This window comes from Podarcis liolepis, assembly GCF_965112155.1.
Source record: "Podarcis liolepis genome assembly, chromosome: 1".
Taxonomy (NCBI): domain Eukaryota; kingdom Metazoa; phylum Chordata; class Lepidosauria; order Squamata; family Lacertidae; genus Podarcis; species Podarcis liolepis.
The window spans coordinates 5,600,916-5,615,134 of NC_139554.1; the positions used below are offsets into that span (position 1 = coordinate 5,600,916).

Below are 14,219 nucleotides of genomic sequence, written 5' to 3' on the forward strand. Positions count from 1 at the left end.
GTTTTTGTCTTTTTTCTCTGTAATTTTGCCTTTTTTTTCTTTGTGATTTTAAAAATTCTTTTTTCAATAAATATCATTATTAAAAAATACAAGTACATGATGTGCAAAAGGCTCACCGTCAGTGGTGCTTTATCGATCACATTATTATTTTGCAGGTGCATAATGTGATGCTAACAAACATATTTTTAGAAAGCAGATTTTGTAAAGAGCGTTTTGCATTTATAAAGCAAGGGTGCCCTCTACTGCTGCAGTCGTGTTTTACTAAAACTCAATTTTTCCCCCTCACAGCCCTGTACCCACTTACAAGGGAGTAAGCTCTGTTGAACTCAGCGAGACTTACTTCTGAGTAGGCACATATAGGGCTGTGTTGTCCATTGACAAAAGGAAGGGTCACTCCAAGGAATAAATCCCATATTCATAAAAACGTGGAATTAACACAATGCCTTATTTGTATCTTAGATCCTCTGTGCTAGCAAGGGACCTGAAACTGTCTTGTAAAATCATGTGCATTTCACAACAGCAACTGTTTTTGCAACTGAATTATGAGAAATAGAAAAATGACATAATGAAATGTATCTTTTTAATTTTAATGGAATTTTAATGTGATGCTGTGACTACCTTTTTTTAAAAAAAAATCCACTGAGACTTAATGTGAAAAACTGAAATTGTTTCATTGTGGGTTTTAATTATGTGCTGTTATCTTTTCGTTTTTGGTTGTTTTATACTTGTAAACCGCTTTGAGTTAAGAGCAGGCGGGGGCGGGGTCTTCAAAGCCACTGTCCAATAAGAAGCGTCCTTCCAAGAAGCCCTAGCAAGGCGGGAGCTTTGTTTATTCCCCGCCGGCTGATAGGCCGCCGGCAAAGGGGCGGTAGAAAAAAGGGCCAATCCGCGTTCTCGGCTGCGGCGCGAACTCTCTCTTTCGAAACCGTTGGCGGCCGGCGGCGGTTTGTTTGTTTTTTCAGCAGAGAGGATGGCGCGAGTCCGCGCAGCTGTGGTGAGGGGAGGCTGTATCCTAGCAACGCAGGAGAGCGGGAGGGGAACTGCCAATCCTGCGCCGTTTTCTGGATTTTGGGCGGGAAAAGGGGGCTTTGCCGCTACCTCGTTCTCCTGTGACGGACTGAGCGCGGGGCGAATGGGATCCCTTTCTTCTCAGCCTCTCCCCGCCTCCCCTTACCAATCTCGGTTTTCCACGCCGTCCGCTTTAAGGGTGCCTCTGAGCACGTGCAGAGTGAATTTACCTCAGCGTTACCCGACGCATTGGAAATTAAGGGGGATAGGGAGGGAAAGGAGACAGAAGGCAAAAATTGTTCAATGTTAATGCGCCCCTCACAGGCTTGTGGGACCTATATTTATATGTAATAAATAAATAAATAAATAATGTGTGTGTGTGTGTGTATAATATTATTATAAATAAATTATATTTATTATATATATATATATATATATATATATATATATATATATATATTACACACACACACATATATATATAAGCAAGAAACAAAACAAAAACCCTTTGGTAAAGGGATTTATTTCTGCTATAACCATTTCTGCAGGAACTGCTATTATTGTATTATTAATTGTTATTATTGCAGCATTTTCTATTGTGCTCTTGGGTAGAATTCTCCAGGGAGGTTTACATGTAAAAGAGCAAACCCACAAAAAAGCAATTAAAGCGTTTAATATTAAAGTCAGGGTTGGGGTAGTTATATGAAATGCATGATACAATATGTGGGTGCTCAGTTTTATATATCATTAACACAATCCACTCCATGCCTTCAACACAGATTTATGGCTCGTGCAGGAGGAATAATCAGGGAAAATACTCAATCCCTAATAATAATAATAATAATGCATACAAAGGTGGAAAGTGGGAGACCCAAGAGCTTTATTACTTTCAAGGTGAGGGGAAGTGATCTAGCGAAGGTTGGCAGGATAGCTTATTCCATGGTCTTAACCCCATCATCCATTAATTAGCCTTAAGCGTGAAGCTCAACATCAAAAAAACGAAGATCATGGCTACTGGCCCCATCACCTCCTGGCAAATAGAAGTGGAAGAAATGGAGGCAGCGAGAGATTTTACTTTCTTCAGCTCCATGATCACTGCAGATGGCGACAGCAGCCACGAAATTAAGAGACGCCTGCTACTTGGGAGAAAAGCAATGACAAACCTAAACAGCATCTTAAAAAGTAAAGACATCACCTTGCCAACAAAGGTCCGTATAGTAAAAGCCATGGTTTTCCCAGTAGTGATGTATGGAAGTGAGAGCTGGACCATAAAGAAGGCTGGTCGCCGAAGAATTGATGCTTTTGAATTCTGGTGCTGGAGGAGACTCTTAAGAGTCCCATGGACTGCAAGAAGATCAAACCTCTCCATTCTGAAGGAAATCAGCCCTGAGTGCTCCCTGGAAGGACAGATCCTGAAGCTGAGGCTCCAAGACTTTGGCCACCTCATGAGAAGAGAAGACTCCCTGGAAAAGACCCTGATGGTGGGAAAGATGGAGGGCACAAGGAGAAGGGGACGACAGAGGACGAGATGGTGGGACAGTGTTCTCGAAGCTACCAGCATGAGTTTGACCAAACTGCGGGAGGCAGTGGAGGACAGGAGTGCCTGGCGTGCTCTGGTCCAGGGGGTCACGAAGAGTCGGACACGACTAAACAACTAAACAACAACAACAAATTTTGGTTATATGAGACTGGATATATCCCAGCCCTTCGTGGCCTCGTCTCTCTGCTCTTATATCCCGTTGCAACCCCACCAATTACATTTGGAGGGTGGCCACTTACGCAATGCCAAATAAAAATAGGACAAGGGCACGCGTAACATTTGCACATGGCCATTTAAATGCACAATTGCAACATCTGAAAGTCGACAGTATAATTAAATGAAGAAACTGTAACCTTTTATCCTAGTGTGGGGCAAACTGGGTGAGTGACCCAAGGAACCTGTTTGTTCTCCTGTCCAGGTGTCTGCAACTTCAAGGCACATGGTGATCTTCCTTCTTAGGGTTCTTTATCTTTACCAGGCATGGCCAAACTTGGCCCTCCAGCTGTTTTGGGACTACAATTCCCATCATCCCTGACCACTGGTCCTATTAGCTAGGGATGATGGGAGCTGTAGTCCCAAAACAGCTGGAGGGCCAAGTTTGGCCATGCCTGCTTTAAACCAAACAGTGCTTCATATATTATTATTAATTAAATTTCTTAATTGCTTTAGCCCAGGGCAACCCAAAGTAACTTACAACCAAGCAGGCAATAAACCCCACATAGATACATTAAAACCGATATAGAGGACAGTTCTCTGTAAAGTAGACCCCATGGCAGTGGCGTAGCGTGGGTTGTCAGCACCCGGGGCAAGGCAAGTAATTTGCGCCCCCTAACCCATGGAGCGCGGCCCCCCAGATGTTGCGCCCGGTGTGGCCGGCCCAGCCTGCACCCCCCACGCTACGCCACTGTAGCACAGAACACCATCCCTAATCCTGCAACTGCAAAAAGTTCTGCAACACAGCACAACAGACCGTGCAAAAGGATCGTTGTTGATGCTTTTATTAAAAAAATGTAAACAACAGCCATCTTTATTTACACTATGAGCTAACTGTCTGAGATGGGTAAAACCAATCCCAAAGGGCCCTTACAAACAGTAGATTATGCTACATTTTCCTTGTTTAAATCCACAATGTTTTGGTTTTTTTAAATGCGCTCTACCTCCCCACCCTTATACCCTTTCCACCCAAGACGTACACCTGATGCCTTTGTCACACATTACATGCACCCAACCCCTTCCCTGCAGTCAGCTAGATTTCCCTCACAATAAACGTGGGTGGGTAGGTACCGGAGAAGGGAAACCTGAAAAGAGGAAGTTGCTGCTTTCCTGCATTCTACCTCAGGGTCTTACTGCCCACCCTGCTCTGTTTCCTTGCTGGGTTTGCTCAAACGGAACAAAGAGCAGGGAAAGCCCCTCCCCTCCAGGCAGAGAGAGAGAGAGAGGGGCGCCCTCCACGAGGTGTCGAGCTTGGGCAACGGCTGCGCGGCCGACGGCGAGGCGCTAAGGCGCCGGCTCCCCAGGCTGCAGCGCTTGGCCAGGCGCTGCGCTTGCATGCCTGGCCGCGCCCAGCTCGCCTCAGCGCAGCGGAAAACAGAAGCAGTGGCGGAGACGACGACCCCCCACCCCAACCAAGCCTCGATTGCTTGTCCCTTCCCTCTGGACTCGCGCCTCCCCAGGTGTTGCGCCCGGTGCGGCTGGCACCCCCCACGCTACGCCACTGCCCCATGGCCACCCTAAATCTTTGCTCCATCACCCTCTGACGCCTGGAACTGCCTCACCCACCACCCTGTGATGACACTGTGTCCTTATTTTCAGCTTAAATGCTGGAGGACATGTCACTAGACTAAATGTCACAATAAAGGTAGATATGTAAAAAAAAAACCCCACAATTCTGCTCAAGGCATTTAGCTGGACAGGTTGCAATCCTAATTTTAGTGGATGGCAGCCAGTTATCTGGAGCCTTTCATGATACATTTCCTGGCCAGCCAGAATGAACAATAGTCATGAAGCAGCTATACAGGTATTGACAATTTATTAGACGTGTGGGGTGGAGAAGTTGATTTGTACCCCGAGGTGTCGTGTGTGCAGTAAGTGGGCTGATGTTGTAAAATCTTGCAATGCAGGCAAACGAGTTCGACTCATCAGACGAAGAACCCTCGGAGGAAGAACAGGTACCCTTTCAAGTATCCTGGTAGGTCCAAATTTCCTCAGGGGACCCCTTCCAGAATTCCTTTGGAGCAGCTTAGTATTCTGGCCACTAGCCACATTTCACAGCTTGCTTAATTTTCTTCATATGGGGTATCTGAAGAAGTGTGCATGCACACGAAAGCTCATACCAAGAACTAACTTAGTTGGTCTTTAAGGTGCTACTGGAAGGAATTTTTTTATTTTGACTATTTTTTATTTTGACGGCTACCTATCTGTAACTTCATATGGGGTGTTAGGGGAGGGGTAGTTGTGCTCATTCTGGGGCAGTTTGTCCACCTTTGGTCCCCTGCACCCTGCACTCGGCTCTCGCCTGTGGCTCCTGGAAACTGGCAGTATGCAACAGCAGCCACACACCAGGAACAGCTTCGACTGGCCAGCTAAACCAGGTGATGGTAGCCTATGAGTCTCAAACCCACAGTGAGTTGGGGACTTCCCCTGCATGCGAAGACAGGCTCTGGCAGATTGAGCGGACGAGACCAGGAGTGGGTTTCTGCACATGCTGCAGAGGGAAGTGAGGGGCAGATGGGGTTCATTATTCTGTGAAAGTAGCCCATATAAGATAAGGAAAACAGTGATCCTAATCCTCTGCTGCCTTATGGGATATCTTCGGGAGAAGAAAAGGCTAAGGAGTAAACCCTACACAAACCCAGAATGGAGTCCCCAGGAAACCTTGTACGCCTCCTTCCAGCAACTCCTGCAGCCAAGCTGGTACCAAACATTTTGCTCTGTTTTCCTTTGGACCACATCAATGAGTCTGGGATATGTGTCTTGTCATCTGAGCAGCTCAGGACCTCCATACACATTGCCCAGGCCTGCACCTCGGAGAGGACACTTTGGTACTGCTAATGAATTCACCCCGAGGCACACACCATTGTCTCTTGAGACAGACAGATGCCAACAACATCAAGTTGGGATGGGTGTGTTATTCTGCTTTAGCTTGTTCTGTGGTGCTTCCTCATTTTGTTGTTGGTATTCATCTGTCTCGGGAGACAATGGAGGAGTGCGCCTTACAGGATTTCATGTTGTGTGATATGCACTGGCTGTAAATGAAGCAGTGTAACCGTCCCCAGAACTGTTGCAGGCTCAAACAGTGTTGAAAATGGGGTCACATGTAACCACCCCGATAGCATCATGAGCACAAACTATGCATGTGCAATGAAAAGGACATCTAGAGAAGTTGTGAGCTAGATTTGAAACTCCTCTCCTGTCGACGATGTAGCAGACCTGTAGTTGTAAAGAGAGCTTGCTGATTGCAAATTTAAATGCCATTGTAAAGGTTTTTAACTTTCTTTCTTGCTTTCTGTAGGTTAGCCCTATCACCAACCTATTCCCAGTTTCTTGGAATTTGCTCACTACCAGGTATGCAATAACAGCTTAAAAACTGATTTAAAAGCTCATTCATTTGATGGGGGGCGAATCTTAACTTACCCCACCCCACATTAATCTGCCTATGTCACTACATGTGAGGTAAAATGAAACATAGCTGAATAAGGTGGCCTGTTGGTGGTAAATAGACATAGATGTCTTGTATTTAACAAATACTTGTTATATTTCTAGCAGTACTTGATATGTTCTTTCATGTATCCACACTGCATCATTTTAGGTTGCCGATTCAAAAGTATTAGAAGAAGCCTTCAGAAAGATATAGGTAATTATATATCAGTTCCCTGGGGATCTTTCAGCCTTCCTTCAATGCCTGGTTACTCCAAGTTTCCCTTTTCTTATATCTTACAACTGGCATAGGATTCTGGGATAAGCATTTTTGGTGTTCTTATTTTTCCTTATTCCCTTCTTTATGTAACATCTTTCCTGATAAAAGGTTCCAGAAGAGACATTTCCTCTTCCCTCTCACTTGAGAGAATAGCTCTTAAGATGGCATTTACCACCTGCAGTTTGTATAACATTATTGCTTTAAGAATGATTTAAGATTTTTATTTTAAATGAATTGTTTTTACATTTTAATTTTAAAAAATTACAATTAAAAAATGATTTAAGCATTTTAAGAATTTAGTGTCTAATTGGGGGACACCTTTTTACTGATCATTTTTTTAAAAAATAGTTAATCAAAAAATTATTAAATGTTGCTGCTCTCCTTGGAACATTTATTTTCCTTGTATCCTGAGCCAAGCACTAATTCCACCCTGCCAGAGTATCAAATTCCAGGGCAGTACTGCAATTTCAGTTGCTAAAATTAGGCGAGCTTTATTAGGCGAGCAACCGTGGTTTGCCTAATAATCAGGTCATGGAACGCACAAATTCCTTGTTGTAAAGTCAGTTTGAATTGTTTTCTGAATTAGGATTCGCAAGGCTTTTATGGTTTCGTGTAGCCTTTTAACAAGGCGAACAGCTTCGTTCCTTTGCAGATGAACTGAAGAGCTACGGGGTGCAGGATGTCTTTGTCCTCTGTACCAGAGGAGAGCTTTCAAAGTACCGTGTCCCACACCTCCTAGAGGCATATCAGAGCCAAGGGATTGCTGTGCACCATCACCCTATACCTGATGGAGACACTCCAGACATAGCCAAATGCTGCCTGATTCTAAAGGAACTGAGAAGCTGCCTCGAAGGCGACCGGAAAACCTTAATACAGTGAGTTCCAGTGCGCCAGGTCTTTTGTCCTCTCTCCACAAGTGAAGATGGTCACAACCTGTATACACCCACCAAAGTTTCCTGCTAACACCACAGTTCAGAAATTTGCCTCCCAGCTTCTGCCACCCTCTTGAATGCTGCCACCGTTCCCATGTAGGTGGGACAAAATAAAATGCAGATGTGCCCCATCCTAGAGAATCTTCCTAAATCAAGAAAATCCTAAAACTGAATGCTTTAGGGCATGGGTAGGCAAACTAAGGCCTGGGGGCCGGATCCGGCCCAATCGCCTTCTAAATCCGACCCGTGGATGGTCCGGGAATCGGCGTGTTTTTACATGAGTAGAATGTGTCCTTTTATTTAAAATGCATCTCTGGGTTAGTTGTGGGGCATAGGAATTCGTTCATTCCCCCCCCCAAAAAAATAGTCTGGCCCCCCACACGATCTGAGGTACAGTGGACTGGCCCCCTGCTGAAAAGGTTTGCTGACCCCTGCTTTAGGGAAAAGTGCAAGAAGAATTCTCAGGGACGATTCACACCCTGGCCAGCACCTCTTTAATCTTCTATCCTCGGGCAGGAGATATAGAAGTATAATCAGTCGTACCAACAGGCTAAAAAACAGTTTCTATCCGTGGACTGTTAGGCTGCTGAACAGAAAATAATATAGTGCAACTGACTTACGGGGTTGGTGTGTTGTGCGACAAGCACACAGAGTGCAATGAGATTGAGTGGGTGGGAGAGGCTCAGTTTATTTCATTGTACACAGGTTGTACATTGACAATAAAGGTATTATTATTATTATTATTATTATTATTATTATTATTATTATTATTATCAGTGAGCTTGCGAAGTCAGGATGACAAGGAAGATGTGTGCCATTCCCAAGATTTGATTTTAGATTTTTAGTAATTATATTTTATCCTGCCTTTGCTCTAAGAAGCTTCTTCTTCTTTGATGAAATCCAGCATCGCCTGAGCTCTGCGAGTGCGGCTTTCTCCCGATTGAAGCGCAGAGTGTAAGAAGCTGAAAGGCAGCATTCAAAAGATTTCCAGCACTCTCCCATGCGGCACCCAGATTCGCTTAGCTTTAAAAAATGGTGCCACAGAGAAGCTTCTGTCCTATGCAACAATAAGGGTTCATTATAAGAAAACTGGAGAGTCCTTATACACAGTCATCGTAGGCTAGGACTGGGTTTTTGAAGGGGAGCTCAAGAAACATAGAGCTATACGGAGCCCTGAACAACGAGCCTACGTCAGGGCAGCTTTCCCCAACCTGACACTGATGAAAGTCAAATGCCCAAACATCTGAACTGTACCAGGTTTGGGGTGGCTGTGTTAAGGATATTGCCTCTCAATATCAGATTGGAAACCTTTTTCTGGGACAAGACAGAGCTGGTTCGTTGTGACTCTTGATACTATCACAATGTACAGTGGTACCTCGGGTTAAGTACTTAATTCGTTCTGGAGGTCCGTTCTTAACCTGAAACTGTTCTTAACCTGAAGCACCACTTTAGCTAATGGGGCCTCCTGCTGCCGCCCCATGATTTCTGTTCTCATCCTGAAGCAAAGTTCTTAACCTGAAGCACTATTTCTGGGTTAGCGGAGTCTGTAACCTGAAGTGCACGTAACCTGAAGCGTATGTAACCCAAGGTACCACTGTACGTGTTCTGTTTTTGAAAAAAAAATGCCCAATCCTTTTTTCCCCACTTTCAGCTGTTATGGAGGGCTTGGAAGATCCTGTCTCAGTAAGTAAATACTTTTTCTAAAAGCATTAATTAGTTTAATATTGGCATTTTCCTGCATAAATCCATCTGATCGTGAAACTATGTCCTCTAGTATGTTACACAATTTTCTCCACCAGTAGTCTCAGATTCATCTTTGCAGATGTAAAAGGCGGAAGCTCTTTCACAGCTGAGTTGTAGGAATACTCCTTGCCTTCTACTCCCTAGGTATAACAACAACAACTCTGGAAGAAGAGCATCACTGGCAGAGCGCATTTTTTCCCCCGCAAGTTGCGAGAACTATTAATCTTTTATTTTTATTACTGAGGTGCCCATGAAATGCCAAGATGGGCAATAAAAAGAGGAAGGTGGAACTGCCTTGCAAGACCTGTGTCATGGTGAAGAGTATGAGGTTGGAGCTAGAAGTCCTTGCTTTAAAGCTCAAAGATTGTTATGGCACCTGAAATACTCACAGATGTATTATGGCAGATGCTTTCATGACCAGTTATTCTCAGCTCGCAGGTTATATACCCATTGGTGACAAAGGTCATGAAATGCAGAAGGCATAATATGATATTTCTGTGCTGTCCTGTAGCTCAGCTGTGACTTCCCTGGGGTTCCTTAAGCAAGCCACTCTCTTAGCTTCAGCCTCAACAAGTGTAAGGAACGCTTCACAAGAAAATGTGCTCTGAGCATGTATAGCAGGAATGGAGAACTTACAGCTCTCCAGATGTTGGGACTACAACTCCCTCCATTCCTAACAATTGACCACATCTGGACAGCCAGATGTTGCTCATCCTTCACATACAGCATAATCCCTGGCATATATAATCGGAAGTAATCTCCCCTGAGTTCAGTTGGACTTGCTCCCAGGTAAATGCATATAGGATTTGCAATCTTAAAACGTATTAATGTGAAGTTACAGGGAACCAGGCAGAGGGCGCCTGCCCTGTGGAATGCCCTCCCATCAGATGAAAATGAGATAAACAACTACATGACTATTAGAACATATCTGAAGGCAGCCCTGTATAAGGAAGTTTAAAATGTTTGATGTCTCACTGTGTTTTTTATATTTTGGATGCTGCCCAGAGTGGCTGTGGCAACCCAGGCAGATGGACAGGGTACAAATTATAACATCATCATCACTGTTACTATTACTCTTATTATTATTATTATTATTATTATTATTATTATTCACTCAGGCTTTCAAGCAGGTTCTGCCTCCTCACTAAATACAACTGGTTTCCTTAAACAGAAAATCTCTTAGGTTTTTTCTTTTTCTTTTTTTACAGTAGCAGCTTGTCTCCTGCTTCAGATATCTGACACAATAGGCCCACAGCAGGCCATAGACAGCCTGCGAGACTTGAGAGGTTCAGGAGCTATACAAACCATAAAGGTATGAGGGAAGGCCATGATGGGCCGGCTTGGTAGTGGGAGGACAAGTTAAAGGGCAACAGCTGACTAAAGGCAGTGTTTTCTTTGGCACTGAAAATCTTTCCTGGCTTTCTAAGAGTTAAAGAAGGATATCACTGCTGCTGGTTCCAGTTACAGATAGGTAGCCGTGTTGGTCTGCCATAGTCAAAAAAAACTGCTGCTGGTGACAGTATCCATAATTCACCATTTCTGCTCTTGACCACAAGGCCATACCAGAATCCTGCATTGCCCTTACAGAAAACAGGCTTTCTAGACACGAGAAAAGCAAAAGTGTGGATAAGCCCTGAATATTTACAGAGCATTATTATTATTATTATTATTATTGGGTGGAATTCAACATTGTGCTCTTCCAGTCATTCCATCTGCGCAAGCCTTGCAGCTTCCCAGGTGGAACAACCCCCCCCCCTTTCCTATCCTCCCCCATGTGCTGTTCTGTGGGTTGTTCACTGGACCCCCTTGAAGCCAATTCCAAGGTGAGGAGAGGGCAGGAAATCCCTGTTGCACAAGTGGAAGTCCTTGCACCAGGCTTCTGCTGATGGTGCTGGTTTAGTGAATCCTACCCAGCATCTCCCATTGTCCTCTTATTCAGGGAGCTTGCCATTTAATGGACTGCAAAAAATCAAGGACATGTGAGCAGATTAGGAGGGATCCTGCTGGAAGGTGTTTAAAAGATACTTGCAAAATCATATCGAAAAATCAGAACTCCTATTAGAATAAACAAGTTCCGTTTCAAATACTGAAATATCAAATAAGATGGAAAACAATGTGTAATAGAAAAAGAAGTATGAAATTAGGGTAAAGGTGTGTGAAAGAAAGTAATAGAAGTGGAAAGAAATTGTAATTGAGTAGATTGGAAGTCAAGCACAAAGGTGGGGTGAAGGGTTGGTGGATGGTGATGGGGAAAGGAACTATTTGTGGGATTGAGTGTAAGTATGTTTGAACATTTTTAAGGATTGTATGAAATGTATGTTTGTATGCTTGTATATGTGTATTAATGATGAATTTAAATTAAATAAATTAAAAAAAGAGAAGGGGGAAAAAGGAAGGATCCTGGGCCTGATCTCTCTAAGCAAGTTCAGCTGGGAGGGAAGAGAAATTGAAAGATACTCTAGGACCCTGCATTCCCAACAGACAATGCTTTGTAGAACCTGAGAAAGGAAGGGGATCTGCTTGACAGCTAAGAAGTGGATTGGTCGGGAGTCAGGAGTACTTCCTTTGGGCTTTCAGAAATCTGTTCTCACAACCACCTTTCACAACTGTCCTCTACTCATTTTAGCATCTGTGATTAGAGAACAGGTGCTGCAGCTTAGCCACCCTGCTTTCCCTTGCAGCAATACAACTACCTGCATGATTTTCAAGAGACTCTGGCTGTCCATCTAGCAACAGAAGGTGCAACAGCAAGATCAGTATCACGATAAACAGCGGCAGTGGAACTGAGCTGCTTCTTACATGACCATGCTGCCAATTGCCTTTGCTTGGTGCATGCAGGTGAAAATGCACCTGTCTCCAACGTCTCATCGGAACTTAATTAGTCAGGCTATCCTGGCACTGTCTCCCTGGCAAGCTGTCTGATGCAAAATACAACAAATATAAGCTGTGAGGGTTCTCTGTGAGCAAGAGCAATACTAGAATGTTTTCACAGCATAAATTCGCGTTTTAAAGGGTACATTTGTCGATGGATTCCTGAAACATAACATTCTCAATATGTGGTTGAATTCACAATAAATATGATTAGTTTCAAACCTTCTGTTCATATTTTTAACTCTCCATCCCACGTCTTGTTTTCTGTGCTTTGGTGGGACATGTTTGTTCTCTGTTCTTGCATCTCCCTGGTTTGTGGGAAGCCCTACAGAAGAAAACAGCATCTGGCATTTTTAAACTTTAGGGTGCGTCAGAAGGTTTCCTGCTATGTCCTAGGACACACCCGCAACAGCTGGCATTCTGGATGATGTCTTTAACATGGGCTGCCTTTCCAAATGTCTCTCTCCCATGAGGTTTGAACAAATATTGCACAAAATAGTGCCCCTGCAAGCTTGCACCTCACTTTCCTGTTCACTTCTCTAGAAACCTATGGGCTGTTCCCGTAACTGCTAGGAAACAGTGTGTATTAAAAGTGATTGTCCTCCAAGCTTGCATGATTGCCTAATCTGACTTGCCCCCCAGTGGTCGCCTATCCTGAAACAATTTACTGCTATGCAGGCTTTCTAAAAACCAGCTGGTACCTGTCAAACCAGAAGTACCTCCTGTTGCATTTGAATCCCCCCACCCCAGTCTGAAATCATCAAGGGCAATATTGCTCTATTTGATGTAGCCAGCCATATCAAAAGTTAGCTTAGGCAGCAACCCTAGTTGATGTTAGCTTGGATGGGCTGCTTGTTTAGCGCTTTTGGAAGCCTCTGTAGAAGTGGAAGTGCCTTTTTTTTGTTTCAGCCTCAGAGATACCTACATATGCAAGTCATGCTGTATATCCATCTGGTCCATTGCTGTCTACTCTGACTGGCAGTTGATCTCGAGGGTCTCAAGAGTTCTTTCCCATAAACTGCTACCTGATCTTCAAAAAAAACAAAAGCCAACCCAATAAAAAAACCCCAGGAGATATCAGAGCTGAGGAGCCGTTATCGCTATCCCATGTTTATGGGATAGGTAAAGGGACCCCTGACCATTAGGTCCAGTCGTGACCGACTCTGGGGTTGCGGCGCTTATCTCGCTTTATTGGCCAAGGGAGCCGGCGTATAGCTGTGGCCAGCATATAGCTGCGTATAGCTGGCGTATAGCTGTGGCCAGCATGACAAAGCCGCTTCTGGCGAACTAGAGCAGAGCACGGAAACGCCGTTTACCTTCCCGCTGGAGTGGTACCTATTTATCTACTTGCACTTTGACGTGCTTTCGAACTGCTAGGTTGGCAGGAACAGGGACCGAGCAACGGGAGCTCACCCCATCGCGGGGATTCGAACTGCCGATCTTCTGATCTGCAAGTCCTAGGCTCTGTGGTTTAACCCACAGCACCACCCGCGTCCCTTGTTTATGGGATACCTGTATATTTATAGGATACCTGTATATTATAAAGAGATTCACACCTCTGCAGTTTCTTCAGTTTCTCCTGCACTTACACCCTAGTACCTTATACAGTGGTACCTCGGGTTACATACGCTTCAGGTTACAGACTCCGCAAACCTAGAAATAGTTCTTCAGGTTAAAAACTTTGCTTCAAGATGGGAACAGAAATCGTGCTCCGGTGGCAGCAGGAGGCCCCATTAGCTAAAGTGGTGCTTCAGGTTAAGTACGGACCTCCGGAACAAATTAAGTACTTAACCTGAGGTACCACTGTATGTAAAAAAAAAAGGACCACAAAGCAAGCTTTGACTTAAAGCCGACATCATATTTTAAGAGAGGCAAAGGCAGTTTGATGACAGCACCAGTATCTTATACACAAATGTAATGTTTCTCTCCTAGAGAAAGTTGTGGAAATCAAATGCTACACACCCATCGTGGGCAAAAACCTCGTTTGCTGTCTTAAAAGCACACATACTAAAAGAAGCTAATATGGCTGCCAGCTGTATAAAGATGTAAAATATCAGTCACAACACAGAAAGTAATAGGTAATCTTTTTTACGTGAACACGTGAGCCCGGCTTTGGCTGGGGAGGGCGGGATATAAATAAAATTTATTATTATTATTATTATTATTATTATTATTATTATTATTATTATTAACATACTATGGACACTGC

The 14,219-nt window shown here is 44.1% G+C and overlaps 1 protein-coding gene across 8 annotated transcripts; it reads left to right on the forward strand.

Annotated features, from left to right (window-relative positions):
* The first annotated feature begins 845 nt into the window (after window positions 1–845).
* CDKN3 (cyclin dependent kinase inhibitor 3) lies at window positions 846–12,231 on the forward strand. 8 transcript variants are annotated; one of them, XM_083516093.1, is made up of 8 exons: window positions 846–994; window positions 4,669–4,736; window positions 6,060–6,112; window positions 6,357–6,401; window positions 7,117–7,339; window positions 9,048–9,079; window positions 10,351–10,451; window positions 11,821–12,231. In XM_083516093.1, exons 1-8 carry the CDS (start codon window positions 971–973, stop codon window positions 11,905–11,907), a joined length of 633 nt encoding a protein of 210 aa, XP_083372219.1. In that variant the 5' UTR covers window positions 846–970; the 3' UTR covers window positions 11,908–12,231. The 8 variants fall into 8 exon arrangements, with proteins under 8 accessions (XP_083372219.1, XP_083372218.1, XP_083372215.1 ...); XM_083516092.1 differs by having other exon boundaries at window positions 850–994; window positions 10,348–10,451; XM_083516089.1 differs by lacking the exon at window positions 846–994 and adding an exon at window positions 1,029–1,207.
* The last annotated feature ends 1,988 nt before the right edge of the window (window positions 12,232–14,219 follow it).

Bases quoted from the DNA above. Each gene is read 5' to 3' on its own strand.
- CDKN3 (XM_083516088.1), top strand. From the start codon at position 1,133: ATGGGATCCCTTTCTTCTCAGCCTCTCCCCGCCTCCCCTTACCAATCT. The intron at 6,402-7,116 runs GTAATTATATAT...GTTCCTTTGCAG, and splicing joins AAGCCTTCAGAAAGATATAG to ATGAACTGAAGAGCTACGGG. The intron at 10,452-11,820 runs GTATGAGGGAAG...TTTCCCTTGCAG, and splicing joins GAGCTATACAAACCATAAAG to CAATACAACTACCTGCATGA.